The 26,406-nt window shown below is 47.3% G+C and overlaps 1 protein-coding gene and 1 long non-coding RNA gene across 2 annotated transcripts; one reads left to right on the top strand and one right to left on the bottom strand.

Annotated features, from left to right (window-relative positions):
* Nucleotides 1-1,288: 1,288 nt before the first annotated feature.
* Nucleotides 1,289-10,733, top strand: DGAT2L6 (diacylglycerol O-acyltransferase 2 like 6). The gene is made up of 7 exons (XM_020976505.2): nt 1,289-1,373; nt 4,344-4,451; nt 4,873-4,943; nt 6,354-6,558; nt 8,004-8,178; nt 10,125-10,336; nt 10,567-10,733. Exons 1-7 carry the CDS (start codon nt 1,289-1,291, stop codon nt 10,719-10,721), a joined length of 1,011 nt encoding a protein of 336 aa, XP_020832164.1. The 3' UTR covers nt 10,722-10,733.
* LOC144454995 (uncharacterized) lies at nt 9,675-11,366 on the bottom strand. The gene is made up of 2 exons (XR_013483618.1): nt 10,132-11,366; nt 9,675-9,849 (listed from the first exon to the last, which is right to left on the bottom strand). It is a non-coding gene; the product is annotated as an uncharacterized LOC144454995 (long non-coding RNA).
* Nucleotides 11,367-26,406: the final 15,040 nt, after the last annotated feature.

The following is a 26,406-nucleotide window of genomic DNA, read 5'->3' on the forward strand; positions in this document are numbered from 1 at the left end:
GCTCTCCTCCATCTCTCTTGGCTAAGCAGGAAAAAGAAGCAGGCTCTTTTTCCATGGACCATTTGGGTTCTGGATTAGCCACTTTTCTTTCTTTCTTTCTTTCTTTCTTTCTTTCAAGGCATTTGGGGTTAAGTGACTTGCCCAGGGTCACACAGCTAGTAAGTATCAAGTATCTGGTCTGAGACCAGATCTGAACTCAGGTCCTCCTGACTTCAGGGCCGGTGCTCTATCCACTGTGCCACCTAGATGCCCCTATTAGCCCCTTTTCTCCCAGTTTGGCCCCAGAGTCACCCAGGTCAGGCCCCAGTCAGCCCCAGAGTCAGTCACTCAGTGTGGAATATGAAGTCAGACAGGATCCTTTGGAATATTTACTTCCTAGCTGTGTGACCCTGGACAAGTCACCACATGTCTCTGCACCTCAGTGGCCTCATCTGTAAATTGAGGATGTTGGACTAGGTGGCTTGTGAGGTCCCTGCCAACTCCCAATCTGTGCCCCTTGTGTGGGATTGGGTGAGTCACACCTATTCTCTGGGCTTCCTCAGTTTCCTCCTCTGTAAAATAAAAGCATGGAACTCATGGCTTCTGAGTTCCCTTCTAGCTCTTAATCTCAGATCCTAAGAACATCAGTGGTATTTCCAGCTTATAGTAGACCTGGGAGCAGGAAGAGTAGTAGATCTACTGGCATAGATTTATATGCCTACTGTGCTCAACACAAGAGCTCCAGAGATAAGAAACAACCCAGATCCTGTCCTCAAGGAGCTCACATTCTGGGTGGGGGTGGAGGGGAGGGGGATGGAGGAAAGCAGTAAGGGAAGGAGAGCAAGAAAGAGGAAAGAAGAAGAAGAAGAAGAAGAAGAAGAAGAAGAAGAAGAAGAAGAAGAAGAAGAAGAAGAAGAAGAAGAAGAAGAAGAAGAAGAAGAAGAAGAAGAAGAAGAAGAAAGAAGGGGAGGGGGGAGAGAGAGAAGCAGGGAGGGAGATAGAGAAGGAAAGAGGGAGGGAGGACAGAGATACAATTCAGGGAAAAAGAGAAGCTAGAGGCCTACAGTGGTAAGAGAGCTGGCCAGGGTCCTGCCAGAGATGGAGGCAGAGGCGGCGGGCAGGCTGGCCCTCTGTGTAGGAGGCTGGGGTGTGGCTGTTCTCAGAGAAGAGCTAGAGGAAAGGTTGAAGGCTGGAATTAGCAGGGAGCTAAAAGGGCTCAGAGACAAGATGAGAAGCAAAGCACTCAGGCTTAACTGAGCTTGTAGGGCTCAGGACTTCTGTGTGGCCTCCCTGCCACAGCTAGGGCATCATGGCCTTTGGCTCCACATTGGATTTCCAGGCTGTCCTCCAGACTCTTTCGGTTCTACATTGGGTCCCCCTCTATGTGGTACTAGGTAAGTGGGCCTGCGGGGAGGGGATGGAAGCCCACCTGCCTCACTGAGATCACTTGTCCACCAAAGGGTCCGTGTAGCCAGAAGTCCTGCTGGGGCTTAGCCCTAGAAACCACATTTCAAGTGTGTTCAAAGGAGAGGGAACATAGTGGATGACCAGGAAAGACAGAGGAGCCCAGGCCATCCAGATGAGGATACATTGGGGGAACTGGGGAAGCTTAGTTGGGGGACTGAGAACATTTAAGGGGAATGTGCCAGCTATTTGGAAGTATCTGGAAGGTTTCCAAGCATGGTTAGATTGGTTCTACTCAGTTCTTGGCCAGAAATTCGAAAGGGCAGCTATGGGAACCTGAGCTAAGGGGGCAGATATGGGCATTGTGGAGCAGTGCAAAGAGTGCTGCATTTGGAGTCAGAAGTTGTTATTCATTCATTTTTCAGTTATGTATGATTCTTCATGACCCCATTTGGGGTTTTCTTGGCAAAGACACAGGAGTGGTTTGCCATTTCCTTCTCCAGCTCATCTTACAGATGAGGAAACTGAGACAGACAGGGTGAAGTGACTTGCCCAGGGTCACACAGCTAGGAAGTGTCTGAGGTCAGATTTGAACTCAGGAAGATGAGTCTTGCTGACTCCAGGCCCGGCACTCTATCCACTGCAGCACCCCCTAGCTGCCCTAGAGTCAGAAGACCAGAGTCCAGATCTTGGAACTGCTACTTCCTGTCTGTGTGAACTGGTACACATGACTCCCTCTCCCTGGGCCTCTCAGCTCCCTCATGCCATCTGTGGTTCTGTGATCTAAGACGTTACGTCGGTAGAAACAACAGTATATGACAGCTGAGGAGATGAAGGAGGACGTTATAATAGAGAGAGCATTTATCAAGGGAGAGCTGCATGCCAGGCATGGGACCAAGTGCTGAAGATACAAATACAAGCAAACAAGATGGTCTCTGCCCTCAAGGAATTTCCATTCTAGGGGGTGCTGGAAAATGAGGGAGGGGCTGCTGCTGGGGAGAGTAAACTGAGCCAGGCCTGAAGTGAGCATGGTTGGGGGCCCTCTGGGCTAGGGAGGTCCCAGTTGGGAGATCAGGCCAGGCATTTGGCATGGGGCCAATCAGTTCAGCAGGAGCTGTCCAGAATCAGACCTTGTCACTGGAGATCTTGAAGCAAAAGTCAAATGACCCCTTGGGTGATACAGATTGGCCTAGATGGCTCTTCAGCCTACAAAGGTGACATGTGGGCACCCAACCCAGCCACAGGCTTCTCTGCTTAGTGCAAAGGGCAGGCAAGATGCAGGTCCAGTAGTTTCAAAGAACAATGAATCAAAAATAGATACAAAGACTCTTGGAGGCTACAGAGACCAGCTGCCTCTCTGCCCTCCCCCCATTTCACAGAAAGAATGAAGGAGGATTCACAACACTATAGTAGCATCTCTCATCCCAATTCTGGGAGGCAGTGCTCAGAAGAGAACTCAGCTTTCCAAAGTGAAGAGGTCCTCAAGGCCTTTGCGCACGATTTGAATGTTTGCATGTGGCTGTCCAAGTGATTTGGAGGACAACTTGCCATGGTCAAATGTTTCCCCGGAAGGTTGCTCCTACCTAAGCAGACTTTTCTCTCTTCTCCCTGCTCCAACACTCACACTGCTCCCAGAAGGGTCCACATAGCCAGGGCCCAGGAGAGGAAGAAGAGATGCCTTCCCTCCCACCAGGTCCCCAGGACGTAGGTAATAGACCCAGACTCTAAGCTGAGAAGCCACCAGTGCTAAGCAAACACTTTGGCCTTCCCTGTAGGGTGGTCACTGGCCTGGACATTGGAACCCTAACAGCCTGTAATCACCCCAGAAGCTTGGGCAACATTTTGTCAACAGGGTCTGGGTTCATTTGTCTTCCTTCTGGAGGCCCAAGCCCTGCCATAGAATTAGCAGCTCTGGCACCATCCTATGCCCTGGTCAGGCTGCCATATCTGGAGGCAGGCACCTTTGGTTCCAGACACCACATTTAGAAAGGACACTGAGAAGCTGGAGAATGTCCAGAGGAGAATGACAAGGATGGTGAAGGGCCTTCAAATTAAGCCATAGAAGACTGGGGGAAGGAACCAGGGAGAAGAGAAGGCCCAAGGAGAGCACAGCTGTCTCCAGCATTTGAAAGGCCCCTCCTCAAGCCTCCATTTGATGAGTACTCTCAGGCAAGCCATCTCATTCCGCACTGGCCCCCCCACCTTGGACTTCTCCATCATGCTTCCCCTCCTTTTCAGAGGTGGAATCAATGTAAGGGAATTCTTTTTTGTATGTGTATCCGCAACACTTGTCTTTGTACACACACACACACACACACACACACACACACACACACACACACATACTCCACAGCAGGACAGAAGCTCCTGGAGGGTGGTGACTTGGCCAGGTCTGTTTCTGTATCCTCAATGATTTGCACATAATGACACATAACAGAAATGTTTGTTCAAGGCTGAGCTAGGAGTAGCAGGTGAAGTTTGCAGTTGCTCTTTACCCAGAGTGAGGAAGTAAGTAACTTCCTAACAATTGGGGCATGGGAAGGTAGACTGCCTCAGAAGGTAGTGAGTTTCCTGTCACTGGAGGTTTTCATGCAAAGGCTCTGGAGGGTATTCTCACAGAGAAAGGAGTTGAACCGAGGTTGCCTGCCAGTCCTGAGTTGTTCAGTCATTGTCATTGAGTCAGTCAGTAAGCATTTATTCAGTGCCTGCTGTGTGCCAGGCACTGTGCTGCTCATCTATCCGTTGCCTCCACAACCCTAACCCTGCTCCTAATAGCTCCTGGTTACATGGTGTTTTATGATGTTTCTATAGAGGGAAGGGGACTTAAGTGAGAGTCTTGGACAAGATGACCTCAGAAGTCATCTACTCCAGCTGCCTCATTTGGCAGAGGAGGAAACTGATGTCAGAGAGGGGGTTGGACTTGACCACGAGTGACGGAGCAACCCTTGGTACTTCCTCAGGAGCAATCCCCATCATTTTTGTGCCTGTCCTGCTATTCACCAAGTACTGGATGGTGTCTGTGCTTACCTTAGGCTGGCTTCTATATGACTGGAAAACTCACAGTCAAGGTAAGTGGGAAGGGGGAGGGGATCCAAGAAACGCCGAGACTAAATGCACACTGGCAGTGTGGCTGAGTGGGAGGCTCAGCTAGAAAGAGAGGGCTGGGAGGAAGACTCTCCTTATCATGGCTTGTGACGTAGGCCAATTTTATAAACGGGGAACTGAGGTTCAGAGAAGAGCTGAGAGGGGTGATTTCAAGTTCTAGGACTCACCCCAGGGCCTACAGGGGGTGTGTTGGTAAGGGAGTGAGGGGAGGGGGTATGCTGTGCCTCAGAAGTATCAGGATAGAAAAAGAAACCCTGAGGAGGCCAGTCTTCTACTGGGACATGGGAGGTCAGGAAGCTGTCTCCTCCTCCAGAGAGAGAGAGCAGAAGGGCTAGATGGGGCAGTTTGCTCTGCCCCAACTCCCTTCCTTCCCTTTCTCTATAGGTGGCAGGCGCTCAAACTGGGTGAGGAACTGGACCCTTTGGAAGCATTTCCGGGACTATTTTCCTATTAAGGTGAGCAACCACCACACACACACACACACACACACACACACACACACACACACACACACAGAGCTGCTTCCCTCAGACCCCTTCCTGTTCCTGGGCCATGGTTTTTAACTTCAGCTTTCTGGCCTACAGTTTACAAAGGTTCAGCAGCCAGTACTTTGAGGTACAGTCCCAAAGAAGCTTATAGATAGATGGATGGATGGATGGATGGATGGATGGATGGATGGATGATGGATGGATAGGTGGATGGATGGATGGATGGATGGATGGATGGATGGATGGATGGATGGATAGATGGATGGATGCATGGATGCATGGATGGATGGATGGATGGATGGATGGATGGATGGATGGATGGCTAAATGGAGAGGCAGTAGCCTCTCTATACCGTAGAGGTCTCAGGGAAGGCATGTTTAGGGGATGGATACCATTTCTCTGCTTACATCCTCATGTGATCATAGGATTTTGAGCTGGAAGGGACCTTAGAGCTCATCTAGTTTAGCTCCCTCATTTTACAGAGGAGGAAACTGAGGACAAGAGAAAGTATCTAACTCATATTCAACAGGATCCATTAATCAGTAAGAATTTATTAAGCACTTACTATATGCCAAGCACCATGCTAAGTGCTAAGGATGCAGAGACAAGGTGAAACATCCCCTGTCCTCAAGGACCTTCTATTCTAATGGGGGATCAGGGTCTTGATGTTTCCAGATGTAGGTCCATGTAGGATCCTTAGGTGGGAGTAGATGGAAGGACACCTGAGAGGAGAGGGCAGCACAAGCAGCTGCTCTCCAGGTCTTTCTGTAGGAGCTCAGTTCTAATGGAAGCCAAGGATTTGGACAGGTAGAAGTGAGGAGGGCCCACGTGGAAGGGATTGGGGGGGTGGGGGGAGAAAAACCAGTGCAAAAGCATGGAGCCTGTAGAGGGCAGTGTAGATAGCCTGAAAGGAACTCCTGGCAGGGCCCAGGTTAGAAAGGGCTTTAAATGTCCAAGGGAGAATTTTCCATTGCGTCCTGGAGGTGACACGGAGCCCATACAGTTATGTGGGTAAGGAGATGACATGGGCAGATGTACACTTTAGGGAAATCACTTTGGCAACTGGGTGTGGAATGGATTCGAGTGGGCAGACTTGAGGCGAAATTAGGGAGACCAATTAGAAGGCTAGAAAGGGTAGGAGCCTGGGCTGGGGTGAATGTAGAGAAGCAGACGCATGTGAGAGATGGAAAAGCTAAGGTGTGTCAACTGATTAGCTCTGTGGGGCAAGTGAGAATGAAGAGTCTTAGATGACACCAAGGCTGAGGACCAGGGCCTTGTCTTCCCCCCATCCCCAGCCAGGCCATCTCCCACTACCCTTTCCTTGGCTTCTTGCTCTTCTCTCTGTCTCCCAGCCCTCATACTCTCTCGTCCTAACAGCTGGTGAAAACTTGTGAGCTCTCCCCAAGTCACAACTACATCATTGCTGCCCACCCCCATGGGATCCTCTCCTATGGGATCTTTTGCAACTTTGGCACAGAGTCCACTGGCTTTTCTAAGATTTTTCCTGGGATCACCCCCTCTCTCGCCACCTTGGAAGGGATTTTCTGGATCCCAATTGTCCGGGAGTATGTGATGGCAAAGGGTGAGTGAGTCCGGAGCTTCCCTACCCCTATCCCTGCCCATCAGACCAGCTAGCACCATCTGGCCCTGCTTCCAATTCTGAGTCATATCCCAGCCCTCGTCTTAGAGCTGAAGGAGTTGAGGGTAGGAGGGAGACTTTCCCATCAGAGAGAAAACAAAAACTTTGTATTGGGGGAAGGGAGGGTGGCAAATGTCCCTACTCCCTTCTGTACCAATAGCATCAACCAGCCCGAGGTAGAAGGTCTAGGTCCTCGGAGCTGGGCTAGCTGGGTGTACTGGCACCCTGAGGTGTTTTCCTGGAGGGCCTAGGGCCTAGAAATAGGTCTCTGTGGTCTATGGCCCCTGCAGAAACCGACAGGTAAGAAGTCCAAATTGGGAGGTGGCAGTGGGGGAAGAAGGGGAGACTATGTAGGAACTTTCTGTTGGCTGTCACTTACAGTCTAGCTCATAGCCAGGCACAGTCCTGCCACCAGCAGGGTTGGAATCTCGCCCTCTCAGTTCCCTGGTCTCTGGTTCTTTCTCTGTGCTAACACTGACTTGTCCTTGAAGAAAAGCTGGTCAGGGGCCTGGCAAACAATTGGTACATCTTGTCCAAGATCAGCCTACCCCAATGCATCACCCAGCAGGGCTGGGCTAGTTCAGAAGGGCTCCTAGGCCTAAGGGAGCAGGACTTTCCCCCAGAACCTGGGCCAGGAGGGAATTCAATTGCGAGTGGGGGAGTGGAATTGGGAACTCAAAAGTACTATGAGCTGGGGATCCATCACTGTTGCCTTCACCCTTGAAGGGCCTGTGCTGAACCCTTCTCCTGCCCCATAAGCCACCTACTCAATGGGAACTAGCCTAGAGTATGGAGGCAGACAGAGCCAGTTGGGAAAAGAAGTAAGAAGGAGAAGAGGTGGAGAATGGAAGAGGTGGGGAGGAGAGGAGGAGGAAGAGAGGGAGGGGAGGAGAAAATAAGGAGAAGGGGAGGAGGAGGGAGGAGAAGGAAAGGGAGGGGAGGAAGAGAAGGAGAGGAGGAAAGGGAGGGAAGGAGAAGGGGAGGAGGAGGGAGGAAGAAGAGAGGGAGTGGAGGAAGAGAAAGGTAGAGAAAGAGGAGAGGGAAGGGAGGAGAAGGGGAGGAAGAGAGGGAGGGGAGAAGAAGGGAAGGAGAAGGGGAGGAGGAGGGACGAAGAGGAGGAGAGGGAGTGGAGGAAGAGAAAGGGAGGGAATGAGGAAAGGGAGGGAGGGAGGAGGAGAGGGAGGGGAGGAGGAGATGGGAGGAGGAAAGGAAAGGGAGGAAGAGAAGGGGAGGAGGGAGGAGGAGGAGAGGGAGGGAGAAGGAGGGGAGGAGGAGGAGGAGAGGGAGGGGAGGAAGAGAAGGGAGAGGAGGAGAGGGATGGAGTCAGGGAGCATGCCCTCTCCAAGTACAAGTTCTCCTAGTTGTACTCTACACCCTTGATTCCATAGGCATATGCCCAGTGAGTCGCTCAGCCATAAAATATTTGCTGACAAAGATGGGCTCCGGCAATGCTGTGATCGTGGTGGTGGGAGGGGCCGCCGAAGCCCTCCTGAGTGTCCCTGGAACTGCCAAAATCATCCTGAAAAACCGCAAAGGCTTCGTGCGGCTGGCCTGCCAGACAGGGTGGGTCCCTAGAATCACCTTTAGCATAGATGGCTCGTTCAGACTTTGGAGAGACCCAGGGTGCCAGGCCCAGCAGGTTCCCAGGCAAACCTGTTCATTAGACCATAGATAGAGAGTTGGAAGGGACTGTTAGGAGCATGTCATTGATGAGGAAGAGGATGTGTAATTACCCAAGGTCACACCACATGTAAGAAGTGGATGAGGGTGAGACTGCTCTGCTGACGGAACCAGGGCTCCCGGATGGCTGCCCGCCTCGGGGAGTGAGGCCAGCTGCTCTCACGGGCTTCAAGTCTCTCCCACAGAAGAAGTGCCATCGAAGGTTGCAGAAAACAAAGGTCAGAGGACCAGCAGAGCAGAGTGGATGAGGAGATGCTGGAGGCCTAGAGAGGTCACAGCACTTGCTGCGCCTTTGCTCTTTGCCAAGAAAAGCATCAGCCCCCCAGCACACACCAAGGCCCTTTCCCTCAGAGCTTTTTCCTGAAATCAGATTCCTTAGGCAAGATTTGCTCCTCTGCCTCAGGTGGTCTGGGGGTACATGGAATGAGAGGAGAGCAGTGGCCCAAGCCTTGGGAAAGTGGCCTGGTAACCCTTGCACACAGTAGGCATTTCATACATGTTTGCTGAATCTCACCAAACTGGCCTGTTGCCACTGGAAACCTGCCGCTCTATCTGTAACTGGTGAATCCCAGACACTAAATACTGCTTGGCACTCCAGGCTCTCCAGCCACACTGACCAATGGGGAGGCAGAGATAACTGCCTTCTCTCCTTTTCCTTAGAGAGCAGCGTGTGCCCCAATGGGCAGAGGGGCCATAACCTTGACACAATCCCATATAATGTCATGAATATGAGTATACAGACATACACATGAACCCCATTCTAGACACACACATGATAGCAGTCATATGCATGCACGGAAAGAATCTGCAAGGCCATGCCTGTCTTCGCAATAAATATTGGCTGTGTTACCCTGAGTGCCCTAAGAGCAAAAGATGCCAACCCACATGTTTGCAATGTATGTATATCTGTGTGATGTATATGTGCGTATTAAAGGGAGATAGGACAATCATTATCCTCTTTTTTACAGATGAGGAAACTGAGGGACAAGGAGGTCACACAGCTAGTAAGTGGTGGCTTGAGATCCAATACACTGCTAAATCACAACAGCACGCACACACGCACACACACACACACACACGCACACGCACACACACACGCACACGCACACACACACGCACACGCACACACACACACACACACACTCGCTTACATGAGTACATTCCTTTGTGTCAAAAGTTCAGTTTTTGTTAGTTACTGACTGGGTACTGTACCTAGTGGGCACAGAATTCTGGGCTCCTTGCTTCGAGAACATGTTGGCCCCACCCTCAGGGGTCACAACCTGGTTGAGAGAGACAAAGCCTGCCCCCTTGTGGAATGATAGGGCAATTGAGAAAGCACATTTTTCTGAGGGGAAAAGAACACACTGGAGATCTCAAGATAAGGATTCACCTTGTCATGCCCCAAACACAGCAAAGGAGAGAAACTGGGGGAGGCAGTGAGAGAGAATGGGGAGTCAGAGGTCCTAGCTTCCAATCTCAGCTCTGCCACTTCGTGTGCGTGTGACCTTGAGCCAGTCTCTTTCCCTCTTTGGGACTCGATGCCCTCCAGGGTCCCTGAAGACAAAAGGGGAGGTGAGAATTAGCAAAGGTGCAGCAGCAGCAGATGCCTATTGTCCTGGAAAGGGCATGTGCTCCTAGGCATTGGCCCAGGGCCCAAGGGATGGGGGGAGGTTGGAGGAATATGGACCAGAGGAAGGGGATAGGGAGGAAGGGTTTGAGTGGCTGAGTTCCTATTTGGTGGTTGGGGAAAGGCTTCACTGGAGGAAGAACCACTGTGGGTTCAACCACTCCCCTAAACCCACACCCACCCACACCCACCCTCTTGGTAGGGCGTACCTGGTTCCTTCCTATTCCTTTGGAGAGAATGATGTTCACAAGCAGGAGATCTTTACTGATGGCACCTGGCTGAGGTCTATCCAGGGCTTCTGCCAGAGGATATCCAAGTGCATCCTGGGCCTGAGTTTCTGCACATTCCATGGCCGAGGCCTCACCAGGAACTCCTGGGGCTTTCTGCCTTTCAACCTGCCCATCACCACTGTTGGTAAGTTTTCTCCCAGCCCCCAAACTCTCTCCTCAGGGCTTGACTCCCTATTCTGTCCTATGGCTGAAATGAAGGTTGGGAAGCAAAGGGCCTGAAGGGGAGGGAAGGCTGGCCCTCACTCCCTTCCCCCATCCTCCCTCTTCCCTAGCCAGATCCTGCTGGGCAGCTTTGGGGTTCAGCAGGATACTGATGCTTGGTTTGCCCGGGTCTTTTTCCAACTTCCTGAGCAGTTGGGGAGCCCTTTCCAGTTCCCAAGATGGAGAACCCAAGCCAGGAAATAGTGGACAAATATCATGTCCTGTACATCAAGGCACTGCGGAAACTGTTTGATGAGCACAAGGTCCGATATGGGGTCTCAGAGAGCCAGGAGCTGATGATCGTGTGATAGGACCCCACAAGCAGCAGAAGGAGGGATCCTGGGAAGGCCTTCTTCAAGCCAAGGTCACAGGAGCAGCCGAACCCAAACAGTGGCCAGTTAGAAATGAGCACACACCCTCCTTCAGCCTCTTGGCACAAGGGCCGAGCATGCCTAGCTGCTGCTGCCTTTGGGCTCTCTTCTTTCCTTTTTTTTCCCCTTAGGCGATTGGGGTTAAGTGACTTGCCCAGGGTCACACAGCTAGTGTCAAGTGTTTGGTCTGAGACCGGATTTGAACTCAGGTCCTCCTGACTCCAGGGCTGATGTTCTATCCACTGCACCACCTAGCTGCCCTTGGGCTCTCTTCTACTTCTAAGACCCATCACCCATATCCTTTCCATGGGCTTGCCAGTCCATACCAGAAGCTTAGGGGCTTACTCTTGAGTATCTTCTCATCAAGCAGGACCAGACATGCCTGAAAGGGCACCTGCCAGCCACCCCACATTGGTACTCTGTGCTGCTACTGCCCTAGTAGGCTCTAGTCAATGCCACCAATATTTATTGGGCATTCCCTGTGTGCAAGAGATACTACTAACAAGGAACTGACTGCCTGAGGGGGGGATGGACATATCCAAGCATAATCTAAGGCATTGGAGTAGGAGCCGAGCTGGGGGCGGGCGGGTGGGACTTCCTGAAGGGCATTGGAGCAGGGGCTGGGCCTCGGGAGGGGGGATCCTGAAGGAAAGGGCCTGTGCTGAGCCTTGAAGGAAACAGAAATCGCCAGCAGATGGAGCTGAGCAGTGGAGGCCACGCTCCCATTGCCTGGAGCTCCACAGCAGCTCCGGCTGCTGGCCAGCTCCCTATTTCTCCTGGTAACTTGAGTCCCAGCCTCTCACAGCTAGAAGGGATCTCAGAGAAGGTTGAGTCCAGCCCATATTGCAGCAGGACTCCCTCCTGTCAGACTGTCCATAGCTAGTAACAGCTGAGCAAGCTCCCGACTAGAGAGACATCCCAATCTGGCAGTTCTCCTGAATCTTCCTCCTAGGCCAGTGCCTGCCTCCCCCAGGGAGGTGAAAACAGCAGTGGAGCAGGATGAAGTCTGGCCTCCAAAAAGCATCTGTGTCAGGATGAAAAGCTCAGGGGGGAATTGAAGGGCAGCAGGGAGCCAGGAAATGGGTGTGCAGAAGCCAGGTGTCAGGCCTGGGAAGCAATGGGGAAAGGCCAGGAGCTAAGTAAACAAATGGGTCATTGTGGGGGTCAAGGGAAGCCCCACCCACAAAGGACACAGTGAAATATCCCAGGGAGATCTGAGCTCCAGGGGCCAACTAGGCTAATCTGCTCATTTGACAGATGAGGACACTGAGGCCCCTGGAGCATACATGACCTGTTCAAGGTCACACAGATGCTAAATGGCAGAGGGGGGGTCCTCTGACTCCAGAGCCAGTGCTTTCCCCACCACACCCACCTCTCTGCATCCATCCATACTGGCATTCCTTCCATGGCACTCCCAGAAATGGGAGGCAGCCCTTCGAAAGCTTCCACTCACAGACAACTCACTACCTCCCAAGACAGCCCATTGCCCTTTTGGACAGCTTTAGCTGAGCTGTTGGGAAGTTTGTCCTACCACCCAGCCTCAGGTCTGTCCCCTACATCCCCCATTGCTGCTCCTGGCTCCACCTTTGGGGAGCCCCTTTCCATGTGGCAACCCTCCAAAGACTCCAACACAGCTTTCGTGTCCCCTGGGAGTCTTTTCTTGTCCAGGCTAAACATGCCCGCTTCCTTCAACCAAGCCACAGAAGACATTGTTTCCAAACCCCACCACCACCACTGTCTTGGTCACTCTTCCTCAGCTACTTCAATGTCCTTCCTGAAAAATGGTGCCCCAAGCTGCTCCCAGTCTGACCAGGGCAGAGGATGGTAGAACAACCACATCCCTAGGCCTGGACACTAGGCCCCCCTCTCTTGATATAGCCTGAGATGCCACTGATCTGTTTAGCCTCCACATCACCCAGGTGACCCACATGGCTCTTCCAATCTCCCAGAGCATGCAAACTCTAGCCCCCAATCATTGTCACCTAGTTGTCCAGCCATCTGCTGCCCCTCGCCTGCACTGGTGCAGGCAACTCACTGTGTCTAAGCATCAGATTGAACATCGATTTGTATTGAGCACCATCGGATTCTGTCCAGCCCCATCACTCTAAGCCAGCCAGATCTTTGGGGATCCTGATACCATCATCCAATGTGTTAGCTGTCCCTCCTGGGTTTGCACCATCTTTGCCTTTATCCAAGTCATTGATAAAAATGTTGAACATCTCAGGGCCGAGCGCAGATTCCTGGCACATCCTTCAGAACACCTTCCTTCCAAGTTGATATTGATGCAGTGATGACCGCTTTGGGGTCCTGTAATTCAACCAGCTTTGAACCCACCTATCTGTATTATCACCCAGCCCACATCCTTCTATCTTGTCCAAAAGTATCTCATTAAAGGCTTTGCCAGAGTCTGGGTGTATCACGCTGTCCCCTGATCTATCATCCTGGTTACCCCTCAAGCTACCAGGAGAAGCCGCTTCCCCCTCAGCCAGGAAGCAGCATAAGAGGCTGAGAGGAAGGCCTCTGGAGGAGTCAGGTGACCTGGATTCCAGTTCCTGGTTTGACCATTCACTAGCCAGAGCAACTAGGCTAAGTACCTCTTTCTGTGCCATTTCCTCCTCTGTAAACCCAGAGGGATGGTCTAGAGCAGGGCTTCAGCTTTTTCCCCTCCAGACCCCTTTTGGAGTTTTGGCAGCCGGTAATCATGACTAGGGTTAGTTTGTGTTACATGGCGTGAGGGCATGAGCAGGGCAAAGGGCATTAGCATTCAGAGCCAAGGCTGCAGTGAAATTGCAGATGCAACATGGGCGAGCCCTGCCAGAAATGCCTCGGATTCATTATGCGTTTGCTTTTTAACCAATTTGTGGTCCTAGTGCTTCAGAAACCTTTTACTGTTGCCAAATTTGGGTTGAGACCCACAGTTTAAGACGCGCTGGTAGAGGGACTAGGTTCCTTTCAGGTCTCACAGTCTATGATCCAAGTCAGTTCAATTCAGCAAACAGTTATTATACACCTACTGGATGCAGAGTAATAAGCCTGTGCTGGGTAATATGGGAGAGAGGTAACAGAGTTTGCATGAAAGAGGGGCCTTCAGAGATTCCTGCCTTCAGGGAGCCTCCAGCCTAGTAGGAGGATAACAATGAGACCTAAGAAGTGCATTTGGAATGGGGTGCTAGGAGAAAGACTGGGTCTGGGATTTCATCGCCATAGGGAACTCCCAGGCCCAGAAACTGCCTGTGCCAATGCAACTTGTAGAGTCTTCAAGAATTGTCCAGAGCACTGAGGGGTGAGGTCCAGGGTCATACAGCCAGGATGTGGCCAAGGTGAGATTTGAACTTGGGGCTTCCTGCTTTAAGGCCAGCACTCTATCTATTAGGCCACACTGCCTGAGAGAAACAGGAGATCCTATGGGAAACCTGATAGGGAAAGCCACTGACATCATCAAGGAAGCAGGGGAGGCTTCTTGTAGGAGGTGCCTTTTAGGGTTTAAATTAAATAGACTTCAAAGCGTGCCTAGGGATTTGACAGGAAGAAGATGGAGATTCCAGGCACAGAGAAAAGCAAAGGTACAAAGGCAGGAAAAAGAGAGGTGTTGGGTCTGTCTGGAGAGCTCACCTGCCATGTGCTTGTGGAAGGTCTGGAACGCCAGCAGAGGAGTTGCACCTTCACTCAGCCTCCAAGAAGGACTCACCCAAGGGCAACCCGGAGTTCATCCCATGCCCGGCAGTAGCAGGCCCCTACTCATTGTATCCCATGGCCCGTTACTGAAGCTTCGGGATCCCAAAAGACAGATTCCATCTTGAAGACTGCTCAATAATAACTGACTTATTTTTCTCCTAACCAGAGGTCTCCTAGTGGCCAGAAAACTGGCTTATTAACATGCACGTAAGGAACAAGAAAGAGACTAGTTAGCAGGGAGTTAACTCTAGCTCACCTGCAGACAGGTGTGGTTCCTTCCTCTAAGGGTTAGTCCCACTCTCCACAAAATAAACCCCGATGCCCAATACGTGAGTGACTTCAAATGAATTGCAGTCCTTGGTGGATCCCAGCTTCCCTCTAAAGCTGCAGCCACCTGCCTGGTCTGTAGCCAGTCTTGCTCAGCTCCCCAAAGTACTAGCCACTCATCATGGCGTCCACAACTCCCAACCTTGAGAACCTCAGGGCTCGCCCAAAAGCTGCTGCCTTGGTCACCTCTTGCCATTCTAACTCCCAAACCCCTTCCTCCTCATGGCTTTCTTTCCCAGAAGCCCTTGTTTCCTTCTCCTCTGAATCTCACATGTGTGTCCTCTCTACATATATGTCTGCCCTCTATATGTGTTATCTGGCTACACATATTCCCTCTGTGTGTTTCTTTTTCCACTTGTGCTATGGTCATCTGTGGGAAAGCATACTTCTCTGTATTTGGGGACAGGCGAGGGTCATTTGTCATTTCTTTGCCATGCTATTTAATTAAATGTCTTGTTTTGGACTAGCATTTTCTCGGAGCTTGTGAGCTGTGATTCTGAAATGGATGCTGTCCTAGTGGCCCAAAGCACACTTGGAAGCAGGGATGATTTTGTTTTTCATTGTTTTAAATTCTGAAATGAGCAAACGCTACTTGAAATGTCATTCCTATAGACATGGTAGAGCAGAAAAAGAGGATTGTCCATAGAACTGCAGGTCTCTAGTATGAACAGCCTCCTTTTTAAAAAAAAATCATTTGATGCTGAACTTAAATGCCAAAAAGGAGCACATGTGGCAGAACACAAAAAGAAAGTTCTAGATGAAACCATAGCCCTCTGTTTCATAAGGCTGGCTTGTTCTGCACATGACTTTCAAAACCATCCTGCCAGTCTGTGTTCTCTTCCAAACACCCTTCTGTTCTCTTCTGTGAATTTGTAAAAGGATTATAATGGCTGGTGGGTTTTTTTTGGGGGGGGGGAGGGTCACTAACCCTTCCCTGACCCTCTCCTCAATTGAAAAAAAAACAAGAGAAAGAGGAAAAACAACTCTTGTGAAGGGTAGCTCTTGGAAGTCAAAGTCGTTGGTTTCCACTTCTATACTGGAATTGACTCCAGCTCCTCAGAGCTGATGGTTAAACTGTAAACTGGAATTTTGTAAACCAGTTGTCAGGCAGCCAGTTCAATCAGGACCTGCACTGGTAATGTTATTTGCTGCTTCAAAAGAATTGGTGCCAAACAAAGCAGAATATATTTTCTTATTATTTTTTTTAATTCAATTTTATTTTATTTTCAATTATAGATTCTCTCCTTCCCCTCCACTCCTCCCTCATCCATTGAGAAGGTAAGAAATATAAAAAACATAAAGTCATGCAAAACAAATTTCTGCATTAGCCATATTCTGGGTGGGGGAGGGGGGAGAAGAAAAAGAAGAAAAAAACATGCTTTAATCTACCCTTAGTTCATCAGCTCTTTATCTGGAAGCGGAGGGCACATCTCATCATGAGTCCTTTGGGACTGTGGTGGGTCATTGGATTGCTCAGAGTTACTAAATCTTTCACAATCTTGCTGTTTCTATGTACATTGTTCTCCTGGCTCTACTCACTTCACTCTGCCTCAGTTCATATAAGTCTTCCCAGGTTTTTCTGAAGCCATCCTCTTCATCATTTTTCTAGCACCACAGTATTCCGTCATGATCATAGATCTATGGCCTTATGAACTTATTCAGCCATTTCCCAATTAATGGGCATCAGAGTGTATTTTCAACACATTATGGTCTTCTTTAAATAACTGTGGCTTTAATTATGAATATCTGAAGGCAAACTTCTTGCATTTTGTTCTGATAATGATACAAAGCTGGGAACAAAGTCTAGAGCAGCTTCAATGATCACTTGGTGACTCAATATCTGGAATAAAACGAGTTCATCATCTTCAAATAGAATGTATTCTATTTATCACTAATCTAATAAAAATCAAACTGTGCCAGAAACTGTGGCAAAAGGACTTGGAATTCAAATGATTAATATTGACCAAGCTGAGGCACGTGTAGTTTGAGAGCTATTTCCAGTGTGGTGCACGTCCCTGGCATTCCAGACTCATGTTTTTTTTCGTTCTTCTCATTCTGGCTTGGCAAATAAATTAGCAAATTGCAAAACTTTCCTTCAATGATTACCATTGTTAAAGAATTTTTATTACTTTCAACTGCATTGCCATCAAGATAAACTAACATTCAGAAAGCCCTGAAATTAATTGAACATACCATAAGAGCTTTGGAAAACTGAAAGATTAGTACTAGAAAGCATGAATCCAAAGTTGGCTATTTGATTCATTCAATTCAGATGAGTTTAATAATAATAATCACAACAACAACAGCTAACATTTATATAGCTTACTATGTGCCTGGCACTGTGCTAAGCACTTTACAGTTATTAATCTCACTTGATCCTTACAACAACCCTGGGAGGTAAATGCTATTATGATCCCTATTTTACAGATGAGGAAACTGAGGCAAACAAGTTAAGTGACTTGCCCAGGGTCACACAGCTAGTCTGAGGCCAGATTTGAACTCAGATATTCTTGACTTCAGACCTGTCATGCCACGTAGCTGCCCCTATAAAAAGACATTCCATTAGTTTAAAGGCATATTCCATTTAATGAGAATGATAAAGTGAATGCTGTTTCTAGGAATATGTCAATATGTTACCAGAAAATATAATTCAACACATAAATCTTTCATCTGACAGAAACAATATTAGAAATATTTTTAATTTATTTTCAAATTTTTAGAATCAGCTACTTGGCTTTACTAACTTCACCATAGATAGATGATGAAAATTTTAAAACATGACATTGATTTTGGTGATTTTCAGGATTTTGTGGCTAATAATGTAGAATCAAACAATGTCCCAATCCCTGCAACTGTACAAAAATCTAAAAAGAGAAAAAGTTGAAGCCAAGATGGCAAAATGAAGTGAGCATTTTTGCCAAGCTGTCTTAATACACCCCTCTAAACAACTTTTAAAAGCATGTCAAACTGAATCTGAGCAGTAAAACCAACAAAAAGCTACAGTGAGTCGTTTATCCAGCCATGGCAGCTTAGGAAGACAGAGAAGTCTATAAAAACTAGAGTGGAGGCTGGCTAGGAGCACAGCGGAAGTGGCACCAAGTGGGTGGCAGGCAGCAGCAATGAGGAGCGGTGGTGGCAGCTGCAATGATGCATGAAGGGACTGAACATGTGGTCAGAAATAGATTCCAGGGGATCCTTATGCTAGCACTGAGTGTGGGATTGGGCACTATTTGGTAGCTCCGTTACCCATTACCCAGTTCTGGGTCTCAGTCCCAGGGCAGAAAAGAGCAGTTGCAGACCCAAGGGAGGAGGGGCCCCACCTGGGCAAGGACCAAAGCTCAGACTAGGAGGGCAGGGACCAGACCTCTCCTGCATCACACCACCTTGGAACCACCGAAAACTTATGGGCTCCCAGACCTAGCTATGGAAGCAATAGGACATAAAAGTCAGAAGATGAGACTAGACATCTTGCTCCCCCTCCACCAGAGATGAGTAGAACCCAATTCTAACATAAAGTCAAGAAATATGCTAGAAAATGAGCAAAAAAATAACATTAAAAAGCCAATATGGTGACAGGGAAATTCAAAACATGAATTCAGAAGACAATGACTTAAAAGCATCTACAAGTGAAGCCTCAAAGTAAAATGCATATTGGACACAAGCCCAACAAGAATTCTTAGAAGAGTTAAAGATTTTTTTGAAAAAAGAAAATATATTTTAAAAATCAAATAAATATGGTACAGGAAAAATTGGGATAAGAAATGAGAGAAATGCAAGAAAATTAGGACAAGAGAATTAGCTTAGTAAAAGAGACACAAAAATACTGAAGAAAATAACTCCTTAAAAATCAGAATTGATCAAATGGAAGCTAGTGACTCCATGAGACATCAAGAAATGATCAAAGAAAATCAAAAGACTGAAAAAAAAATAGAAGAAAATATGAAATATTTCACAGGAAAAGCAACTGATCAAGGAGGGACAATTTAAGAATTGTTGGGCTACCTGAAAGCCATGATTTTAAAAAACAGCCTAGACATCATATTTCCAGATATTATAAAGGAAAATTGCCAAGATGTCTTAGAACCAGAGGGCAAAGTAGAAATTGAAAGAATCTACTGATTGCCTCCTGAAATAGATCCCAAGATGAAAACTCCCAGAAATATTATAGCCCCAAGGTCAAGGAGAAAATACTGAAAGCAGCCAGAAAGAAATAATTCAGATACCATAGAGCCATTATCAGGATCACACCAGACTTGGCAGCTACCACTCTAAAAAAAGCAGAGGGCTTGAAATATATTCCAGAAGGCAAAGAAGCTAGGATTAAAACCGAAAATAACTTACCCATCAAAACTGAGTGTAATCCTACAAGGGGAGAAGTGGATATTTAATGAAATAATAGAGGACTTTCAAATATTCCTGATGAAAATATCAGAGCTGAATAGAAAATCTGAATTCAAACAAAACTCAAGAAAAGCACAAAAACGTAAACATTAGTGAGAAATCACAAGGACTTAATAAGTTCAAACTGTTTACATTCCTATATGGGAAGATGTCACATGTAACCCCTGACAACTTTACCATCATTAGGGAAGTTAGAAGGAGTCTACTTAGGCAGAGAGCACAAGTGTGAGTCTATTAAGTTGTGATGGTCTCAAAAGAAAAAGAGGGATGCACTGAGAGAAGGTGGAGGAAGAGAAAGAATGGGGGAAATTATCTTACATAAAAGAGGCACACAAGGAAGAGTTTTTACAATGAAGTGGAAAATGGTGGGGGGAGGAGTGGGCAAGGCTTGAACCTTATTCTCATCTGAACTGGTTCAAAGAGGTAAGAATACACACACACACACACACACAGAGAGAGAGAGAGAGAGAGAGAGAGAGAGAGAGAGAGAGAGAGAGAGAGAGAGAGTGTTAGGTATAGAAATTCATTTTACCCAACAGAGTAGAAGGGGAATAGGCTAAGAGATATAGGGAAACAGTGATAAGTGGGAGAGTAGATTAAGGGAGGCTGTGATGAGAAGCAAAACAGACTTTTGAGGAAGGAACAGGGTAAAAAATAATAGGATAAGGAGAAATACACAGCGATCATAATTGTGAATGTGAATGGGATGAACTCACCCATAATACAGAAGCAGATAGACTGGATTAGAAACCAGAATCCAACAATATATTGTTTACAAGAGGCACACTTGAAACAGAAAGACACATACACAGTTAAAATAAGGGGCTGGAGCAGAATTTATTTACTTCAGCTGAAGTAAAAAAGGCAGGGATAGTAATCATGATCTCAGCCAAAGCCAAAGCAAAAACAGACCTAATTAAAAGAGATAATCAGGGAAACTACATTTTGCTAAAAGGTACTATAGTCAATGAAGTAATATCAACAAATTTTACAGCAAGTTTCCCTGATAAAAGCCTCATTTCTCAAATATATAGCCACATTTATAAAAAAAAAAAAATAAGAGCTATTCCCTCAAGTAATAAATGATCAAAAGCTATGAACAGGCAGTATTTGGAAGAAAAAATCAAAGCTATCTACCGTCATATGAAAAAATTATCTAAATCACTATTAATTAGAGAAATTCAAATTAAAACAACTCTGAGCTACCACCTCACACCTGTCAGAAATGGCAAATGCTAGAGGAGATGAGGGAAAATAAGTATATTAATGAACTGTTGGTAGAATTCTGAACTGGTCCAATTATTCTGGAGAACAATTTGGGCCTATGCCCCAAAATCTATAAAACTGTGCATACATTTGACTCAGCAATGCCACTTCTAAGTTTGTATCCCAAAGAGATCAAAGAAAAAGAAAAAGAACCTATATTACAAACATATCTATAGCAATTCCTTTTGTGGTGACAAAGAATTGGGAATTGGGGGGATGCCCATCAATTGGGGAACGACTGAACAAGTTGTGGTATATGATTGTGTTGGAATACTATTGCGCTATAAGAAATGATGGTGGGGATAGTTTCAGAAAAACCTGGCAAGACTTGTATGAACTGATGAAGAAGGAAGTTAGCAGAACCAGAACATTGTACACAGTAACAGCTATATTGTATGATGATCAACTGTGAATGACTTAGTTATTCTCAGCAATACAATGATCCAAAATTATTCTGAAGTACTATTGATGAGAAATTCTAGCTATCCACCCCATACAGAGAACTGATTAACTCAACATCTAAATTGAAACCTAATTTTTTCTTTCTCTCTTTTTCTTGCTTTTTAAAAAAAAAAATGGCTAATGCAAAAATGTTCTTCATGACTTCATATGTATAATGGATATCCTGCTTCTTGCCTTCTCAATGGGTGGGGAAGGAGCTAGAGAGAGGGAGAGAATTTGGAACTGAAAATTAAATTAAATTTTAAAGAAAGCTAAAAAAAAGTTCACACTTTTGCAGTCAATCAAGCAAAAGTTGAAAGAGGTTTCAGTTTAAAGAATATAAATTGTACCCAGGTTGAGAAATAGTTTAACACTAGATCACATTTAATGACAATATCGATCAGATTTAAGGACAATACATTTGTCAGGAAAAGAGCACATTGGGATGCAAGTCCATTTGTCAAATGATGGTTGAATGATACCCATAGGTTGACTATGGACTCAAGAGTTTGGCAAAAATCAACAATAGCATTCTGTAAGAATCAATTGGCTACATGGAATTTACAATAAACAGTGCTGTGTATTTTATTATTATTTAGAAATTGTGTGCTACACATCCTTTATATCATTAAAATTTATGATAAACTTTATGTATGTATGTATCTCTCTCTCTCTACACACACACTTTTTTTTTTCAGAGAGCTGGTTGTTAAACATTTACCAGGACACCATTATCTGTATCCCAGCTGTTACTCTCACTGACAAATTAGGTCCCCAGAAGTTGGCTATATCTCTCCCTCAGAATTCTAGGCAATATTCTGAGGAAAAACTAATGCCATTGGCTTGAGCTTCTAATGGTGTGTTTCCTACCAAGATTATCAGCTGAGAATCATTTAGTCAGTCAGCCGTAAGTAGTTTTGTGGGAAATGGTATTTCCAAAGGTGGCAGAGTAAGCATAATTGGTAACAAACATCTCAGCTGTCTGTGACACCAGTTTCCCCCTCCCCCCCCATCCCACCAGTACATCCAGAATCCAGGGGAAAGTGAGCTCAAGCTTAGAGACCCACATGTGCCAAAGGAATAAGTCACAGTTAGAAGCTGAAGAAGCCCCTTGAAGAAATGGCCCTTAAGTGGGGAATGTGTGGCCAGCTGTCTTTTGTTCCTAATGTGGACAAGGCCATCAGGTGATCCAAGGATACCATTTAAGATATCAGTGGGGATACAGGAAGTCCAACATTCTACTGACTGGTCAAAGATGGAAGGTCCAAATGGGAAGGGGCAAAGGTGTGTGTGTGGGGGGGGGGGTTGTTCAAGGAAAACGCCTGGCCAAAGCTGCAGCTGAGGCATCTCCTCCCCACTACAAGGCTCCATCTCAGGAGGTTCCACTAGAATGTTGCACTCACACCAGTTTCTTAAATAGCCTCCCATGCCAGCTAATTCCATGCTTTAATAGAGGCTCCAGAGGGGATAGCCATATCCCACAACAATTGGAATAGTCAGGCAACATTTCACTTCATCAAATGTCTTTGGAAGACTTTTCCCATTTAGAGTAAAACCTTTTGATGGATTGAGAAGTGTTCTTAAACTAGTCTGGCATCAGACTGAGATAGGGGAGGGCAGTTTCCACCTCACCCTTACAAACTAGCATAGTCAAGCCAAACAAAGGCATCATGGGCAGGTCCAAAAAGGCATATCTCTGCACCATGTGTCTCTCACCTCTCCCTCAAGCGATAGGTAATGGGCTTTATCACAGGCCCTCTGAAGACATGGTTGATCATTGCATTGGTCAAAGTTCTTAAGCCTTTCAAAGTTTTTCGTCTTTACCATATCACTATCCTGGTATAAATTGTCCTCCTGGTTCTGTTCACTTCATGCCACATCAGTTCATACTGACCAGGAGTCTCTGCAATTGTCTCTTTCATACTTTCTGACAGCACAATAATATTCTATTACATTCATATGCTGGTTTAGTCATTGCCCGTCTGTCTAAGAGGCAATCCAAGGCATTCCCTTAGGTTAGAGATCTTTGCTTCACCATTTATGTCTGAGAAATAAATCTTCAGTTGTGCCTAGTCCACCCACACTGGTACCTGAAGGTCCATTTGGCCCTGTTCCGTGTCAAATCCCAATTCTGACACCAATTAATGTCAACTGGACTGGAACCAGCCTCTAACCTGTGGGTGGCTGGAGCCAAACAAACAGAGCAAGCTAAAGACAGGAGAGTCAGGACCCAAAACAGAAGTTTAATAAATAATGTATGCATATGGAAGCCAGCCCCCCACCCCCACCCCCAAGAAGGAGGAGGGCTTAACATGCAGGACTAAAGGCAGGTCTTATGTACAGTGGGCTGGACCACGACATAATCGTTTTGAGGTCTTGAGTTATTGTTCCCAGGGGCCCTGTGGAAACAGTATTGTCTCAAGTCTTGGGAGTTGTGCCCACCCTACAGGAGTGCAGTACCTGTCGGTGACAAGGAACAAGGATTGTGAATATGTGATGGATGGCCCTGGGAAATAGGGGGAGCTAAATCCCTCAGTGAACACCTGGGGCTGGTCCGAGCCATATACTTTGCCAGAGAGTGATATCATTTTGAGAGTAAAGGGTTATTGTTATGCCAAGCTCAGCATACAGCCTGCTTGCTGGGGCTTAGCTCTGGGAAACAGAGTATCTCCAAAACATGTTGACACCTTCATCTCCAAGAGTAGCCAAAGCTTGGCACCTCCACCTTCATCTTTTGCATCCGCGCCCCTTTCTCTACATTAACAGGACTGCCAGCCCAGTTCACACTTTCATTGCCTCCCACCTGGTCTAGCAAGACCACCTCCTGATTGGTCTCTCTGCTTCCATCTTCTTCCCTCTTCAATCCAGCTTCCAAAATCACCTTCCTAAGTAAGACACAGCTCTAACCAAGTCATTCTCTTACTCAAAAATCTTCAATGCTAAAATAAAAAGCCCCTAGACTGGCATGGAAGATACACACCCAGTCTGGTTCCAACCTACCTTGACAGCTTGCTTCTTCCCACTACTCCCCTTCACAAATCTAACATGTTAGCCAAACTGCACAAATATTCTGGTCCCTAAACTGGACCCTGCATCTCCAACCTCTATTCAATCTTTCCAAGTTTTGCCCCCAACCTGGAGGGTCCTCCTTCACCATCTCTGACTTCTTTCCAGGCTCAGCTTGGGTGCTATCTTCTCTGTGAAGCTTCCCCTAATCACCACGTCTCTCTCCTGCATTTTCCTCCTAATTAACTTAATTCACATAATCTCAGAACCCTCAAGCTGGAAGGGATGGATATCAATGTTCTTCTTGTCCAGTGTAGAGCTGATCAAGAATCTTTTTTGCAACAGAGCCAATAAGTGGCCACCCAGCCTCTGAGGAAGGAGAAGCCACCACATTCAGAGGGAGCCTAGTACACTTTGGGGCAGCTCTCACTGCTAGCAAGCTTTTCCCCCTGACAGCAGGCCTAAATCTGCCTCTCTGAACCTTCATCTCATTGAGGCTTCTGGCCTTGCCCTCCCCAAGAAGATAGCCCTTCAAATATTTGATAATTGGGGAAACCATTAAAGGACATAGTTAAGAAAGCAGTTGGGCTGAAAAAGATCTGGAGGTTTTAGCAACCTGTGGTTTGGGTTGGTTTTTCTTTTTTGGGTGAGTTCTTTCTTGGTATCCCTAGACTAAGGCCTCAGACTAAGATGCTCAGTTCCTGTCATACAATAGGCACATAATAAATGTTTACTGACTTGACTGCCACCTCTAGATGAGTCGTGTGTTCTGGGCCTGAGTTTCCTGTGCCCTGGTCAAGCCCAGCTGGCTACACATTGTGTTCAGTAATGGGAAGGATGTTGACAATCTAGAAAGCATCTGAAGCCTTCTTTTCTCCAGACTAAACCACCTCCAGTTCCTGGTTGCCCTTTCCTGGACACTCTAGCTGTTGATGTCCTTGCTAAAATGTGCTCACCTGAGCTGAATACAAAGTTCCATATTTGGCCTGACTAGAAAGCCCAGCCTTTCCTCGTGAAGATTCCATGAGCTGCCATCCTGCCCTCTCATGCCATGCCATTTCATGCTATCAACTCTAAACAAAGTCCCCTCTTGGGCCCAGTGTTAATGAAGGGAGGAGTAGGTTCTGGGGCAGGGGTGGCCCACAGTCTCCTGGGGAGTGGAAGTCCTCAGTGGTTCTGAGGTCTGAGGAATTACTGTTTTCGGTCAGTAATGAGAGATGCACAGTAAAGTAGCTTCTACCCTCCCCTGCTAAGAGGGGTGGCTTTTGGCTCCCTACCAATGGTAGCTGTGGACTTGTAATCAAGCAGAGGATTGACAGCCCCTTGTCAAGTATATTATAGAGGGTGGATGGACAAGAGTCCGTGGTCTGAGGTTCCTTCCAACTCTGAGATTTTAGGTTTCTGGAATAGTAGGGTGGTAGGTGGTGATGGAGGGCAGACACAACAGCATTTGGTAAGATAGAACAGAGTAGAAAGACTTCCGTATATTATGCTCTGGCTCAAGGAGGCTTCCAGACCCAGACTCAGCTAATTCTTCAGGGCCCCAGGCTTCTCCTCTAAAATGAGGGGAACGGGCTAGGGATTTTGAGTGCCCTTTCTAGCTTATACCTTGGATCCTGGACCCTCAGTGGCTCCACTCCTTTGCCTTCCTTGTCCTAGGAGCCCAGCATCACTAGGGAGATGAGGAGGTCTGAAGAAGTTGAAGAGGGAGGATGCTGAGCTAACTCCAAGCTCAGCAGTTTTCCCATTATGCTACAACCCTTTTGTTTTCCCCAGAATGTGCCTGTCATTCCCAAAGGCCCATGTGTGGGAGCTAAGTTAAGCTGAGCTATGGAGGGGCAGAGGGCCCTCTGTCTCCAAGACCCAGGGGCCTTTTCCTCACACAAGCATGCGTTGTCTCTCCTCTTGAGCATACCCTCCCAGCAGATAGAAGGTAAAAGGTGGGGGGGTAGCAGAAGAAGCATGGAAAGGGGAGGGCTGGGGCTGGAACTGAGAAGCTGTGAGTCAGAAGAGTCACACTATGCCTGTGGGGGTGGGGGACCCCACCTCTTTTACAAATCCAAAGATCAGGTATGGAGGGGCACCCGCCAGCGAGCATAGCCCTAAGCATCTGTACAAACAAGTGACCTCCCTGAAGACAAGCAGAGCCTGGAAAAGGATCTCTCCTAATCAGCCAGATCTCTCTCATGCCATATGCCACATTGAAAGCCAGGTGTTCTACCTCCCTCCGGGCCTCCAACAGCATCACCAAATATCCTTTGAGCCCAGACTTTAAGTAAGCCATCTAATCCCCTCAAGGACTTTATGAGCTAAGTGGCGACACACCAAACCAACAGAGACCTCAAGGAGGGATGGGGGTGAGGGAGGCATCACTTCAGACTAAGCAATTTAGGGAAGGCAGGCCTTGCAAAACAGGCAGGATTTGTCAAGACCTGGAGGAGGTAGGAGGGCATTCCAGGTAAATGGTCCAGCATGAACAACAGCCTTAAGGCAAGAATGTGTTCCG

The sequence above is a fragment of the Phascolarctos cinereus genome, unplaced genomic scaffold, assembly GCF_003287225.1.
Source record: "Phascolarctos cinereus isolate Bilbo 61053 unplaced genomic scaffold, phaCin_HiC Scaffold_8;HRSCAF=390, whole genome shotgun sequence".
In the NCBI taxonomy this organism is placed as follows: domain Eukaryota; kingdom Metazoa; phylum Chordata; class Mammalia; order Diprotodontia; family Phascolarctidae; genus Phascolarctos; species Phascolarctos cinereus.

Coding starts and splice junctions, on each gene's coding strand:
- DGAT2L6 (XM_020976505.2), top strand. CDS start 1,289: ATGGCCTTTGGCTCCACATTGGATTTCCAGGCTGTCCTCCAGACTCTT. Junction 4,944..6,353: donor GGGACTATTTTCCTATTAAG/GTGAGCAACCAC, acceptor TCGTCCTAACAG/CTGGTGAAAACTTGTGAGCT. Junction 8,179..10,124: donor CGGCTGGCCTGCCAGACAGG/GTGGGTCCCTAG, acceptor CCCTCTTGGTAG/GGCGTACCTGGTTCCTTCCT.